At 42.3% G+C, this 16,235-nt stretch overlaps 1 protein-coding gene across 1 annotated transcript; it reads right to left on the reverse strand.

Annotated features, from left to right (window-relative positions):
- Positions 1–1,050: 1,050 nt before the first annotated feature.
- On the reverse strand, positions 1,051–15,208 carry AVPR1A (arginine vasopressin receptor 1A). The gene is made up of 2 exons (XM_083399949.1): positions 9,347–15,208; positions 1,051–3,225 (listed from the first exon to the last, which is right to left on the reverse strand). The coding sequence occupies exons 1-2, from the start codon at positions 10,335–10,337 to the stop codon at positions 2,939–2,941; spliced, it is 1,278 nt and encodes a 425-aa protein (XP_083256075.1). The 5' UTR covers positions 10,338–15,208; the 3' UTR covers positions 1,051–2,938.
- Between the last annotated feature and the right edge of the window lie 1,027 nt (positions 15,209–16,235).

Here is a 16,235-nt window from a genome sequence, read left to right on the forward strand (position 1 = left end):
CACACACTGACAGGGCCATATACCACCAACTGATAACTTGTTCTGTTTTTATATTGTTTATAGTACTGTAATTTTCTTAATGTATTTCAATGTTACTTGCAAGTTGCCTTGGAAGGATTTAAATCCTGAAAGGATTCCCAGAACAGATTATGGGGATACATGGGGAGAGGAGAGGAAGCGGAAGTCCCACTGCAGTCTCTGTGCTAGTGGAGCTATTTTGCTGCATACCACTCATGGCTACTTTAAACAGCCTTTCCTTGCTGTTGCATCACATCCTTGCAGCCCACAATGAGATCGAATTGTATTACTGACTCTTCTAAAAATGGAAACTCCCCTCTTTGTTCCTACATTTTAACTCCCATTTGTTTTACATGGCAATATGACATTCAGTCAGAAAAAAAACCTATAAATGCTGAGGTCATAGTAGTAATTCCTTGAAGCAATATATGAATAGATAGATGATTAGATAGATAGATAGATGATGATGATAGAAAGATAGATGATAGATACGATTAGATATAGATGGAACCTCTGAATATAGAAGGAATACTCTAAAAACCAAATTAAATGAAGATAATGGAATACACCCATATCTGGGACATAGGCAATTTAATATATATGTCCCAGAGGTACCTTAAAAAAAAAAAACCACTAACCCCCTCTGGTTAGTTATTTCAAAGAAATTACAAGCAATGCAAAAGGACAACAGAAGTAGCAAGACACAATCATGGATGTCACAAGCTGTACATTAAGGGCAAACAAGGTTTAAAAAGCTGTACATTAAGGCCAAACAAAGTTTTAACAGCTCAATCAAGCTAGAAGAGAGAAAAAGCATTGCTGATTGTTGCATATATGTCTATAATTCATAGTAGGAGAGTCTCTGCTAGGGTGATAATCTGATATGCTCCAAGTCAGGACAGGGAAACGGAAATAAAATGAAAACATCCTTTTCATTTGAGTGTTCACGTATATCACTAGAAAAATGACGCAGCTCGACTGCATTCCACAGCAGTTTAGTAATGTGAGAAAATACCACAAAAGTCAGAGTTAGACTTTTAATCCTGCACCGTTCCTTGAAAACTTCATTTTATTTTTTTCTTTCTGTAAATTATTTTCAACCTTGTGCCGCAGAGCAAGCATTCTTAGAATGGTGCATGCTTGGAAATATGTACAAAGTCATTGCTGAGATATTATGTTTTGAAACCAACAAGAAGCAATTTTGGGTAAGACAACATATGGTGCTACCATAGATAATAAAATTAAATGAAAAGAAATGCACAGTGAGATAATTACATAGGCAGTGGTATTGCTGAGAAAAGCCTGGGGTTTGTTTTGTGATCCACTAACTAAATATAAGCCAGCAGAGTGATTTTGTCGCAAAGGCAGGGCATATTGCTTTTCTGTTCTTACAAGCAGAAGATGTGGCGAGAACCAATAAACAACAAATTAACAAAAATCGCTTGATATAAAGATGGCTTGTGACATATGGTACACTGGGTGGATTATGGTCATTTTCTACAGGATCATTATGAAATCTAAGGATGGCATTCAACTAAACCAGAACAAAGCCACTGAAATGAATGAATGTGACTAAGTTGTCTATTGATTTCAACACATCTACCCAGAGTCAAACTTAGTTGAACAGCCCCACCTGATATTAATTCAATCCTCCAGGCCTCAGCTGCTTTCCTAAATAAAACTGTGTTCCACACTAAAATCTAGAAAGAGATCAGAGGGCACCGCCATCTTATGAGTGCCTTCAAGCCAACCACATGATCCTGCCTTTTATCAGGCCCTCTGAATGGACTATCTGTGTATAGTCTGTTCAGGGGTGCAAGAAGCAAATCAGCATTAGCAATGTTGACTTGAAACTTTTTGAGGAAGATATTACCATTCTTTTGTGGACCCTGTTCCCATTTTGAGTTCTTTAAGAACATTTCCAAAGCCCATTATAAGCAAGGATTGAATCCTACACACACACACACACACAGAGAGAGAGAGAGAGAGAGAGAGAGAGAGCGCGCCTATAGGCTTCTTCAAAGAGAAGGAATTCTGATGCTCACAGTGGATGCAATACATGCAACCGTTTCCCAGTACACACCCTATATTACCACTCTTTCCCCCTCTCACCACTACAAAGTGTTTCCCCTGACACTTCACTAAATGAGAAAGCGTGTATTAGCTGGAAGTTCCATGTGAATCCTATTGTATCATCTAGAAAATTCCAATTCACTTAGATCTCAGTTTCCCACAGGATTTGGGTAAAAAGGCAGCCATAGATTTAGTCTACACTTAGTCAAATGTCCTTAATTTTGTGGGGCTACACTGGTATAGTATCAGGATGTTCCTCAACCAAGAACTATTAATTTCGTCTACAGATTTCCAGTTCAGGACTTCACTTGCATTGTTTTGCAAATGCTACCATTCAACGGCACCAACCATGAAGCTATACCTAATGCACCAACATTGCAGCCCTGTGCTCAGGTTACATATGTCAGGCTCACTTATTTCTCTGAGAGCTACATGTAAACAGTGCCCAGGACTGCATTCCAGCCGAGGATCTGGGCAATTATTTTGACTGTTTTGAAGTACCAACTGCATTTACAGTCACACTGCATTTAATTTATACGTAATTGAGTCTGAGAACAAACAAACGAACAAACAAATGTGAAGTTAATACTGTAGCTTTGTAGAAAAATATTTACACGCATTACTGTTTCCCTTCTTTTTCATTGAACATATATATTCCTATACTTTTTAATAGATTGATTTACAAACTTTATTTACATTGATGCAAAACCATCATATTTGGGTTGTGTTTTTTTCCAAAAAAGTTACTCTCATCTTGTTAGTTCATGGGTCACGTGGTAACGAATGGCTAAAGTGCTAAAAGTGCTGTTCTGGAACTCAATGGGATGCCAGTTTTTAAATATACGCTTCAGGATGTAATGGGGATGGACCTAATGGACTGTGCTAAATCTGGAGATTTTCTGCACATGTCCAAACTGTTTGTTGGGCTTCTGTTGTTGGTGAAAGTAGTATGTCTTCTGCTGATGCTCTCAGAATCTTCTTTATTCAGCCTCTGCCCAGTTTTCAGACAGCACAGGAGGCTCCGTATGAAGTCGTGCAGTAGGTGCCCACTAAAGAACATGTAGATCCATGGGTTGCAGCAACTGTTCAAGCAGGCCAAAAGGGCAGTGACAGTAATTAAAATGTCCTCTGACTCTGTCAATACAAAGCAGAAAATTACTTAGCAAATATCTGTGCCATTAACCCATTGCTTCTGTGATTATTATTTTTTAAAAAAAGATTAATATTTTTATATGCAGATAATGACACAAGGCCGATGCATTGCCTTCTTTTATTCCTTCAAATGAAACAGAAAACTTCCATTTCATATTTCATACACCATACCAAGACTAGTTGATTCAGTGGTTAACCATTTCATTAACTGAGAAAATAACTAAATAAGACTGGATATGAAGATGCTCACCATAGCAGATGAATCCACATTATGTTCCTCAACTGTAGCTCCTTGTTTATGCATTTATTCTGTTTCATAATATATATCCTGCATAGATACTATAGGATTAGGCTGCTCTGATTTATTGTAATAATTGTTCTTACAAATATAATTAATTTTTTACATGCATGAGGCCTCAAAAGACAGTGTCTTTTGAGACACGGTGAAGTTTGTGTAATTTAGGGAGTTATATAAATAATATTAAACAACAAGAATGCTCTTGTTGTTACCTTTCACAAGCTCCTATTGTTAAAAGGATTTCCCCCCTGATTATAGAACATATAAACACAGCCCTACAATTAAAAATGTACAAGGCAGTTTGCCATCAATGCAATTTAAATCCAGGGGTGGATCTACACACAGGGGGGGAAACTGATATAAATAAGTAAAAAATAAAATTGTTATAACTTAAGGGGGAAAAGCACTATGGAAAATCCTAAATAAATTTTGTTTTGTTCTCCAGCACTATCTGGTGTTCATTTTTATAATGCATTCAAAACACTGCTTTTTGACTAATGTAGCCGAGTCCCAGGATTAGCTTGCTAAAGCAGACTAGGCACTTCATAACAATAAAAAGTATTACACATGCTTAAAATAAAGGAATGTAAAATTATCTAGAATGCAACCCCTTCAAAATGGAAGGTGTGTGATCATGGTATCTCTCCTGCCAGGAAAGTATTAGTATTATGCCCCCCTCTCTCTCATGCAAACGTGAGGTGCTGGTTAACTACATCTAACGCTGCTGGCTGCTCATGATGTTGCAGAGGCAACCCAGCCGGCTTCACCAGTAAGGTGTTCCCAGTTGACCCTCAACACCAGTTCGGTCCCACAGGTTGGCAATGTTTTTACTAACACAACCATTATTACACACCAGCCTGAAAACTTACTTGCTGGAACAGAGGCTCTGGTGCTTTGTTAAATGCCTCTTAAAATCTTGTTTGCACAGTATATTCTCTGCCTCTACTTAATCCAGACAGCTACTTGTAAACTCAATTCTGCTTTAGTTATACTCTGGTACAAACAACCTCAAACATTCTGCACAACTGTTCAGTGGACTGAACAGACAGCTCATTAATTCCTTGTAATGCCACCTCTAGGCTTAGGCTGTGGACATTAAGAGAAATTTTGTTCAAGGGTCGTATTTTGTCTTTTTCTAATAACTAATCATGCACCTGTCCCCAAAAGAGTGTGTCTGCCACTGTGACACAGATATAAACTGGTGGGTCCCAACATTTTTGAACAGAACAGGGATATCCTCCTAGTTTCACTCTGATATTATTTCACCACAGTTTCATGGAGCCCACTCCAATTGCCCTACAGAGGCCAGGTGTAAAAGAGACCAGACTCCTGCACCTTTAATCAGTGGTGGAGGAAGCCATTTGGGCACCTGGGATGGTGCACCCAGGGGCGGGGCAAGCCACCCATAGGGGCAGGGTGCACCACGGGGCCTCTGGAGTCTGCCTGCCTCCTCCCACTCAGCCGCTCTATAGAGTGTTTGGGCAGCGTGCAGCCTGCAAGATCCTCAGCCACTGCATTTCTCCCAGGAGAGACGCATGACTTGGGCATGCTGCAGGCCCCACAGTGAGTGCTACCTGGCATTTTGTCACACACACCCCCAGTGGTGACGCCCGGGCTGGCCGCACCCCCCTTCCTCTGCCCCTGCCTTTAATAGCTGTGCAGAAGGGGGCGGATTTCAACAGGTGTGGTTTACCTGCAAGCTATTACCTACTGAAATTCCTCTTCTACCCAACTATTAAAGACACAGGACTCCATCAGCTATTGCATCTTCCCAACCCGAATTGCCTTCAGATAAAAGATAATTTCATGATACCGGTAACAGATTTTGTGCATGTGCAATCGTCCTTTCCTCACTGTGCATTTTCTTCTTATAAATTTTTATAAACTTGGTTCGCCTTTATGCACCAGCAGAAGTTCAGAATATATATCTGGTAGACCCACTCCAGCATTTAATCAGTGTGGCTCCTATTTAAAAAATTCCAATAATTCAGAAATCCCCAAATTAAGGAGAAATTCAGCAGTATAACATTTACACCTGGAGTAGCTGATGAGATGCCCTGCAGAGGTTCTCTGACTATATATCCCATCATCCCTGACCTTTGGACATACTGGCTGGAACTAATAGGAGCTGTAGTCCTACAACTTCAAGTCATTCTGTTGGCTAGCCTTGAGATATGCAAATAATACAACCCCTTTGATTCATTACAACCCACCTAGATGCATTACATTTAAAAAATGTAACTTATTTTAGTGCTTGATCTCCTTAATGTTAATATGGTTTGGCATATCTGTGATGCAATTTTAATTTTATATTATGACAAGTCTTTTCTTTTATAATTTATTGGTTTTCATAAGATCTGGTTTTATGATGGATTTTTCTTGTTTATTGTATTGTCTTGGTACATTGCGATTATGCAAATGTTTCCTTAAGCATCACTGCAGGTAAATGAGGTATAAATTCTCAACACAGTTTAAAATTAAAATCAACCTTGCGGTGTACTTTGCTATATAAAGTATGTTCGGACATAGCAACTGCCGTTTTAAAAGGGCAACAATCTATTTTAGGAGCCAGCAAGACTAAGCAAGTGGTCTTATTTGATATGCATGCATACATTTCCTTCGTTTAATCTGGAAGCAAGTTTGTTCATTATAATCAGGCTGCTTCTTCCTTCCCTGAAGCCACTAAAATTTCATTTGCCTCTGATTCTGTTGAAATTGTGTCAAGTAGGATACTTGACCTTCCTGTGATTTCAAATCAACCTTTATTAGCACAGGCAATGGAAACCTCTCAGAAAATCATCTTCAGTGGTTTTCTGACAAGCCCTGCCTCCAGCAGCCTCTCATCACCCTCACCCATTGTCCTGATATTGCAGAAAAATAAAATTATGGAGCTGAGGCTGTTCAGGATCCCATATTACATATGGCAGAAGCCATATTGAACTGTTTGCAACAGCCTGAATCAAAGGACTTCAGATTATGGGTGGTGCTGTTGTTGTTTTTAAAAAGCTCTACTTGGTACTTCTCAAACAAGAAGTGAGGAAAGAAAATTGCCAAAGGAAATCTGAAATCTGTATTCTTTTATGTTTTGAATTTCAGGTGATCTGATTTAACAGTCATAAACACACACACACACATCTATCTATCTATCTGTCACACATACCTGTCACTGGATTTAAACACGCTTTGCTTACCTGTGCTGAAATATTCTATCTACTGCTTACACACTACCGATCAATAGACATTTTGGTTAATCTAGTGTTGCCGTTACTGGGATTTCAAAGGTGGAATTTCCAGGGGAATTTCCAAAAGGCATCGCTTTGTCCTGCATCTTAGGCAAGTCAATCGGGGAAAAAAAGGTCAACAATTTTGGGGTGTCCTCGTTTTTTACTTTTTGGAATATGGCAAACCTAGGTTAATATGGCTCATTGGGGCACTACAATGTCCAATGAGCAGAAAGCAAAGTATTGTTCCCATAACAGCTATTTGTGTATGTAAGTATAGGTTTGCATGTATTGTTAACCTGAAACGAATATCAAAATAGGAGGTTGGTAAAAAAAATAAAATACTCTTCTTTTAAAAAAATATTTTTATTGAGTTTTCATTTTTCTACATTTCAAAATAAACATTTTGCAAGCTTGTTAAAAAAAAAACTCTTCTTGGTCATGAGTGTCTCACACAATCTGACAAGTTAATTGCCTTATCGTGGTTCTAATGGATAAGGCTTAAATTTTATGTATTATTCTTTTCAATATGTATGCAATGGCAAACATGGCTTAGGAGAACCTTTCAGACAGCTTCTAGAGGTATGATTACAAATTCATCCATTATAACTGTCTGGTGCTATACTTTTATATTTAGCTTCTGCAAAAGGAAACAAAACTCTGCAGATACATTTTGAGTCCCTTGTGAAGTTAAGTGCAAAGTTTGGCTTGTGTTGTCTGTTGTTCATCAGACCAATTAACCACAAACAACCCTAGCTATCACAGAGCCTTAAAAAAAAATTAGAGAAAGCTGTGGGGCTTAGAGGTCATGAACGTATCAAATTATTATTTACATAATTATGTGATTTTAAAATTACATTGCAAGCATGATTTCCCCCTAAATATTTTACGTTCTGTACTTTCCACTAGAACCGGACGTTATTTGTGTTTACTTCAGACTCTTTTAAACATTTTTTTTATAATGTAGCAGACAAACCGTCATCAACTCCTCACAGCTGCACAAAAGAAAATAAAGGCAGAGAGGACCAAATCACATAACCAATGTTTTAAAGAACCTCTTCAAGCCTATGATTGATAGGGACGTCCTGTGTGGAACAGTTGACACAGTTAAATGAATTATTATAGCTATGTCAGGTCTTACCGACAGAATAACCTCAATAATCACATGATACGATCTAATTAATCATCACTCAGCCATTAAGCTCACTAGACTGATTGTTCTCTGTAAGTCTAAACTACCTCATAGTGACTTGGGGGAGGGGGGCATAACCTGCAGTGAGCGCCTTAGAATGATTTTTAAAAATAGTAATATTTCACTTTGGTGGACCTTCAGAGACGCCTTTAGAATAAATGTATTTGGTTTCATGCCTAAAGACTCAGGGTGCTTACTAAAATGACACCCATTATAGGTACCTATGAATTTTATTTACAATTACTGTATGAGAATATGTATTTTTGCTGCTCTTTCAGTATATATGCCCCCTATTTGTATATACTACCAAATCCATACAGATAGAGGCTGAATCGTACATCCACTTACATGAGAGTTTGCTCAAATCAACTTACTTCTGAGTAGAAATATATAACTTGTGCTGTCCGTAAAAGGGTGAGATTGCGTGTGAGCGAGTTAAATTCAACCTGTTGATACTGAAATATAGATTGCAATCCTGACTTTGAAATGCAGAAAGCTTATATTCCTTCCAACAAGCCATTATTCTCCTTTCAGTAGCTAGAATACCAAACACTTCCAAATGAAAATTTGTACCAAGGCTTAGGTAAGGGACGGAGGGAGGGAGGGAGGCATTGTTGTGACTTGGGCTGAAGCAAACATGTGCAGGGCTGCACTGCCGATAGGAATTTTACTCAAACCAGCATCTATAACCCAAATGCAAGGAGAAGGCAGAGGAGCTCAGTTCATGCAAGAATATTTCTGGCAGAACATCAGTGCCCACCGCAGTCCAATGGTGAATTTTCAGTTTTAAATATTTGATAGGTAAAGGGACCCCTGACCATTAGGTCCAGTTGTGACCAACTTCAGCCTAAATCCATTTCCTCCTTAGTAAGCCTGAAACTAACATGGGAGATTAACATTGTTGTTTAGTCGTGTCCCACTCTTCGTGACCCCATGGACCAGAGCACATTACTGTGTTCTAAACATTAAGTTGCAATTCTAAGCATACTGCCTTAAGAAGTAAACTCCATTCAGAGAGGAGACGCTCTTAAGCAGGCATCTTTAGACTGCATGTTTTCCAAGAAAGTATGCCTGAAATAAATTGCCCGCTTGCTCTGGAGTGAGCTCCAGTGAAACATATCCCACACACTTACTTCCAAATAATTGAAATATGTGGCCTTAGGGCTTGGGGTGCAAAGTTGAGAAACGGGTTCAGAGCTTGCTGCCAAAGCAAAATTCAACTCTGATCACTTAGTGAAAGCAACAGGTTGTGTGCCAAGAAGCCAGCAGCAGCGCTAGTAGAGTGGAAACCCGGAGTCACTCTGGAATTCCTACTAGAGGAGGAAGACTCCCGGGGCAAGGATGGAGAGAGAGAGAGAGAGAGAGAGACTCAGCGCAGCAGGTAGTACCTACCGTGCCAGTTGGAATGGTCTTCCCAGACGGAGCGCATCTGGACGGTGAAGAAAGGCGCCCAGCAGACGATGTATGCCGAGACGATCACGAAGGTCATTTTGACCGTGCGGATCTTGGCGCGGGAGACGTTCTTGATGCTGCTGACACAGGGCGTGAGGAGCAGCCCCTTGCGCAGGGCGGCCCCTCGCGGAGGAGCCGCCTCCCGCCTCTCCCGCCGTCGGGTCTTGTCGCGGACGTTGCTCCAGATGTGGTAGCAGATGAAGCCGTAGCAGGTGACCAGGATGACGACGGGCGCCACGAAGATGCTGCCGGTGATCCAGGTGATGTAGGCGCGCGGCCCCCAGGGCATGACGAACTGCGCCCAGCAGTCGTAGACCTGCGAGCCGCTCTCCACCTCGCGCAGCGAGAAGATGAAGTACTGCGGCAGGCTGAGCACGAAGCTGAGCGCCCAGGCGGCCGCGATCATGCAGCGGGAGCGCTTGCTGGGCTGCTGAAGCGTCTTGAGCGGGTGGCACACGGCGATGTAGCGGTCGGCCGTCATCACCACCAGCATGTAAGCCGACGCGAACATGCCGAAGACCTGCAGGTGCTTCACCACGCGGCACAGCCCGTCGGGCCCGTGGAAGCGGTGCGTCACGTCCCAGCACAGCTGAGGCAGGATCTGGAAGAAAGCCACCGCCAGGTCGGCCAGGCTCAGGTGGCGGATGAAGAGGTGCATGCGCGACGTCTTCTGGCGAGGGGTCCGGTGCAGCGCCAGCAGCACGAAGGAGTTGCCCAGCACCGCCAAGGCGAACGTCAAGGCCAGCACGGCCACCTCCAGCTTGGCCAGCTCCTCGTCCCGCCCGTAGCGGTTGCTGCTGCTCCCGTTGGCGCCGCCGCCGGACCGGGGAGGCTCTGCGCTGCCGCCCGGTTCCTCCGCCTCGCTCGCGTTCCAGGCGGACGGCGGCGCTCCCCAGGCGGGGGAACCGCCGGCCCCGTCTCCGAAGTGCATGGCGACGCTTCCCGCTCGCGCGCTCTCAGCTTTCCCGCCTTTCCGACGCGCTCACTTTTTCCTTCTGCAGGCAGCCAGAGAGGAGCTGCGAGAGGGGTGGCGCCTCTTTCTCCAGCACGGTTGCCGTCGGTCAAGCGCGCCAAGTTGCCAGCCTCTTAAGTTTCGCCTGCTCCTCGCGCTCCTTTCCCCTGAGTTCCCGCTCAGGACGCCTCGCTTGCAGACGCGCCGCGCGCTTCTGCTTCCCCGCTTGCAGCTCTCCAGCTTTTCCTCCGCGCTCCTCTGGAATTAGCCCTAACCCCGCCCCCTCGCTCTCCCTGCGCGCCCCCTTGCTCTCCCGTCGAAGGCAGCCCGTCCGTCGCTTTGGCGCCCAGCCCGGCCGTCTGGGACTTCCCTCTGGACCTCGCTCCTAAACTCGTTCCGTTTGACGCCGTCACACTGGGTGTTTGCTTCTTTTTAAACCTTTTCCTTTGTGTGTATACGATTATAGGAGCCCACCCCTCGGGGCTGCGGTCTTTTCGGGGCCCCCAAAACATTTGAGGGGGGCAGCCCCCCTCCCCAGTAGATGGCCATTCAATTAGTGGGCGTGCACGACATCTTCTCGGTTACGCAGGGCGGGGCTTATCTGCCGCCCACCCCCGTCAGTATTCCAAGTTGGCACCCCCGCTGTGAGCTCTGACAAAGGCAGCTCCCCGTCTTAAAACCTCGCTGTGTGTGCTCATCGCTCTAAATGTTGAAATGCCCCTTCCATTGAAAAGCCCCACTACACGTGAAAGTTGATGCACAAGTTATTACTTGAAGTTGCTACCACCCGCTGCTGAGAATGGATGTGGGGGATTCCCCCCTACCCTCTCTTTCCTCACTAAGCAGGGCCACTGCATTTGGGCAGAAAGGTTTCTGTATCTTCTAACTGTAGGAACTCAGCTCCACTGCTTTACCTGTTGAACTTCATGCACCTATTAAAAACATAGCCCTGGCAGTGAGTGAAGGCTGGCAGCAGGGGTGCTAACTTGAATAAAATACTGAAGGGACCCAGGTAAGCCCCACCCTCTATAATGGATCACAAGAAACGATGCATACACAGCATTTGAATGGCAATGCCCATCAACTGGGGTGGGGTGCAAATATTTTATTGGGGTCCCGAAGGGACCTCAGCCCCTCAGAGTTGGCTCCTATGGCTAGCAATCGTAATGCTCCTCCTCCTGTCTTCCACTTGGATCCCAACTTTGTGCATCACCTAACACCAGCCTTTTTATAGTTTTTAGAACAGAGCTGTTTCCGTAGAAGTGATAGCAGGGTTCTTGTCAAGCTTTGAATGGCGGGGGTGGGGGTGGGGGAGAGAGAGATAATATATACCTGAATATGCTGTATACACATTACCAGTTTAAAACATAGCTAGATCCATTCTTTTTCTCAATTCGATTCAAAGCTGGTTTTGGGGGGAAATGCATCAAAATGCAGAATTTCCCAAGAAACAACGGGATAGATATGGATGGTGTGTGGCTCACATTGCATGCTCCTCAGACCAGCGGTGTGAGAGAACTGGATGCAGTGTAAAAGAGAGAGTGTGTACATGGCTGTAGAGATAGAGGAAGATGGTGGCCAATACTTGAAGGAAGGATTGAAAGGAAGAAGAGAATAAACAAGGTAGAGGAAAGCAGGATGGCCTCGCCTTGGTTTTGGGCGCCATGAGCATTTGGAGATCAAAGGTAAGTGACGATGACGCTCTCATTTCCCTTCTGGGGTCATTTATCTGTTGCACAGAATCTGCCTTTGTACCAGTGCAGACCTATTACTGCCGTGATGGAAATCCTCAAACGCCTACTGGCTCAAATAATTTACATAATAACTGCCATTCTCAAGTTCTGTAGTCAACATGAATTTGAAACAGCTCATCACACAGAAACAGAGATGGAAAGGATGAGGAAAACGGGTAATGTGGCCACTTTGTGGTTACCTGGAGTAAGCCTCATTGAACACTGAGGTGTGGGGTTTTATTAATTGTTAAAATCATGGAAAGCGCATTGTAGTGAGACTTTAAATAATCTGATATTAGAAACTAACGAGAGCTCTATACTATAACATTTCTACTTCTATAGTTTTGCGACATTGCGTTAAATAGTCTGTTTCATTTAAGCTGGAATCCCCTAGAACCACATTTGGCACATATTTGCACAGTGATTAACTGCATTCTCTGTCTTCAGATCACGTCAAAAGTTGCATACAAATTAAAACAAAAACAATATAAAATCATAGTTCATGAAGCATTTTTATTTTTATTTTTTTTGCAGAGATGTAAATATTACACATGTATTGTCAGGGGGAATATTTTGCTTCTGACAAAATACACAGTGTAAAAAATGCATTTAGGAAATGCCAACACTCTGGATTCACCATCCAGTACAGGTTTAGACATATCCACATTTGGCCACAGATAAATATAGAGCACAACAAGAATCACAGATGGTGAATTAAGTTCCCTGTTCATTTTAAACAGGTTGCATCCTCATTTTTGAACCCCTCTGGGTGTTAATATATGCAGTTTCAAAAATCCATAGAGCCCGCTTTTAATGCAAGCAAGCTGTCTAAATGCGCTGCAGAACATCTAATAAAATTCAGATTCAGTGCCTAATTTAGGAAGCTATTAGGACTTTGTATTTACTACCAAAATGGCTTCAGCAAAGGTGTATTTTAAGTTTCCTCTAGTTTGCCTATCCAGATTTGTTCCATATGCGTTCCAGAGCACATGAAGGACAGGACAGTACTATGGATTGTAAAGAATTTGTATGTTTTCCATTCCAATAGACTGCAAAAAGACCATATCCTTTTACTCTGTTACAGACTAGACCTTTCTTTCTCACAGGAAAAACTCTCTTGGGGTGCTGCTGCTGACCAAACCTGATGGCCAAATTAGATGAAAGGGAAATTTAATAAAATACAGAGTGTGGTGCAAGGCTGATTGAATCCTTTCTCCATCCTTTCTTCCCACCTCATTTTTAAGTGCCTCTTTGGTAATCTCCCAGCACACTGGTCCTGATGCAATTCACACACATACACTGACACAGCACACTCCTATACCTGACTATTAAATAGTAAGTCCTGTTGGGATCAATAGGTAATGTGACTACAGCCTTAAAGAGACAGGAGAACTGACCTGAGATTTCCAAAATCTCATAAAGTTTGACTTTGAGATTCAGTTTATGTAATTTGTACTCAATGTCTCTGTGTACAAAAATACTGTTGACATGTTTGGCACTTTTGAAAACAAAGGTCTTTTTGTTACATACATTAATTCATATAACTATGTGCTAATGCTGTTTTTAATACTTTCATGTGTAAGGCTATACTTTCTAGTCTAGATTTAATTATAGGAATGAGCAATTCTTTTTTTTTAATGTCTTAATATTCTATCTTGAGTTGGATCTATGTTTTTTTTGGGATTACCTTGGACCCAAAGTCCTCATTTTAGAAGCTTTATCCCCCCCCCCCTTAAAACTGATAAATATCCAAATTACTTCTAATGTGTATTATTCTAACTGAGATACAGATTTTGGTCTGTTGGCTTTTGTGACCTCTTTTCATTAATACAGCAATGCAGACTGTTGCCTAAATGATGAGATTACATATTAGAATCAGTTGAATTTAACAGAACACGCAAAATCCATTATAAGACAAATAAGTCAATTTCCAGACCATAAAGTCATTATTATATATCTATCACAATATAATGACAGTAATAAGGGGTTCTAGAGAAAAAAATATATTTTGTATGGTTGTATTAAAGAAAATTTTGTTTCGGTAGGTTAGCTAACAATGTAATACTATACATGTGTAGTCAGAGATAAGTAGGATACATTATGGAGGTTACTCAGATAAATTGATTTAGGATTGTAGCCTCATTGATTAAATCATTGTACATTTGTATAGGGGTAAAAATAACACATACACCCACCCACAAAAGCCCCACACAAACAACCAGCCAGGAAGAAAAAAACTATGAACCCCAGGATTTTCTGATGATGCAATGGAAGCTTAAAAGCATCAATCACTGCCTTGAACGCAGAGATCAATATGTTTTAATTTCTCTTGGCACAATCCATTGATACATGCTGACCTCCCATTTCTCCTAGTATCTGGCTTTGTGGTCTGCCAATATGCCCATAGACACACATGGGCAGAGAAGGTTGTAAAACCAGAACCCTATGGAATCCAATCACCATCTTTCATGCATCTGTACTGTTCTCCAGGGCAAATGGATTTTGCCCATTGTGAGGCATAAAGGCTAATAGCCTTAATTCATGCTTCAAGCTCCAAGCCTCAAGTATTATAGCATTCTGCAATGGATGCTTGCTGAGTTTCCTCTGGTGAGCTAAATCAACGTTAATGAGTATCTTTTCAGAGATAATGACATATGTATCGACCCTGGTTGAACCTGGCTAGCTTACTTGAATTAATCCTAAAGATTCGAGATTTTGGAAAATTTTGATCTAGATTCAATTAAGAAATTTAACAACATAATTTTGTTGAAGGTGCTTCTTTTTCAGATGAAGATGAATGGTAATTTTGGAACTGGCACATCAAGAGAAACTCCAAAGAGATCAGCCTTGCAGTTGCCCTACCAAATTCATCCCAGTTAGAGAGAGAGGCTATCTGATCAATTATTAAGAGCGTCCTCAGTGTGCTCTACTGCAAACAGAGACCTGTCCTGGTAAGAGAGAATAACTTCTTTATTTGCAAGCAGAGAACATACATAAGAATTGGAGTACTTTCCATTAACCTGTTTGCAGAAGTTGGATAGCTTTACTGCAGATTTATTATTACATATTTATCTTTGCATGGATCAGGCTGCAGTCACACAGCAGTTTATTCCATTTCACAGGTGTTTCTCTAACTCAGGCACCCCCAAAATCGGCCCTCCAGCTGTTTTGGGACTACAACTGCCATCATCCCTAGCTAACAGGACCAGTGGTCAGGAATGATGGGAATTGTAGTCCCCAAACAGCTGGAGGGCTGTGTTTGGGATGCCTACTCTGTTATTTTCCACAATGCAGCACCAAACACTAAAAATTTCCCTGAACAGGACTGCCTTCAGGGGTTTTTTTTTTGTGACCGGATAGTAGCTGTCAAGTACCTCAGGGTCCAAGGACTTCTTTGGGAATGGCTGAACTACCATTTCCTTCTGAGTGCCAAGAACCCCTTTGTTGTTCAGGCATTTAGTCGTGTCCAACTCTTCGTGACCCCATGGACCAGAGCACGCCAGGCACTCCTGTTTTCCACTGCCTCCGCAGTTTGGTCAAACTCATGCTGGTAGCTTCGAGAACACTGCCCAACCATCTCGTCCTCTGCCGTCCCCTTCTCCTTGTGCCCTCCATCTTTCCCAACATCAGGGTCTTTTCCAGGGAACCTTCTCTTCTCATGAGGTGGCCAAAGTATTGGAGCCTCAGCTTCAGGACCTGACCTTCCAGTGAGCACTCAGGGCTGATTTCCTTCAGAATAGATAGGTTTGATCTTCTTGCAGTCCATGGGACTCTCAAGAGTCTCCTCCAGCACCATAATTCAAAAGCATCAATTCTTCGGCAATCAGGCATCTTTATGGTCCAGCTCTCACTTTCATACATCACTACTGGGAAAACCATAGCTTTAGCTATAAATATTCATTATCCACTTCCTGGACCCAATACGGCCACTCCCCCTTGGCTAGCTTGAAGAAGCTGTAAAAGTCAGGAGAGCATGCTGTGGACTGAACCACTGAAAACCTAGTCCACATCCTTAGGCCTCATCAAGTGAAACCAATCTCACAACTTAGGGCAAGTTGTGTCAGAAACCTCACCTGGCTCCATAGTAACAGAAGCATCCAACTCAACATGGAGGTGAGTTGTTTTATCTTCAAATTGCCCCGCA

This window comes from Podarcis tiliguerta (genome assembly GCF_965153285.1).
Source record: "Podarcis tiliguerta genome assembly, chromosome: 10".
Taxonomy (NCBI): Eukaryota; Metazoa; Chordata; class Lepidosauria; order Squamata; family Lacertidae; genus Podarcis; species Podarcis tiliguerta.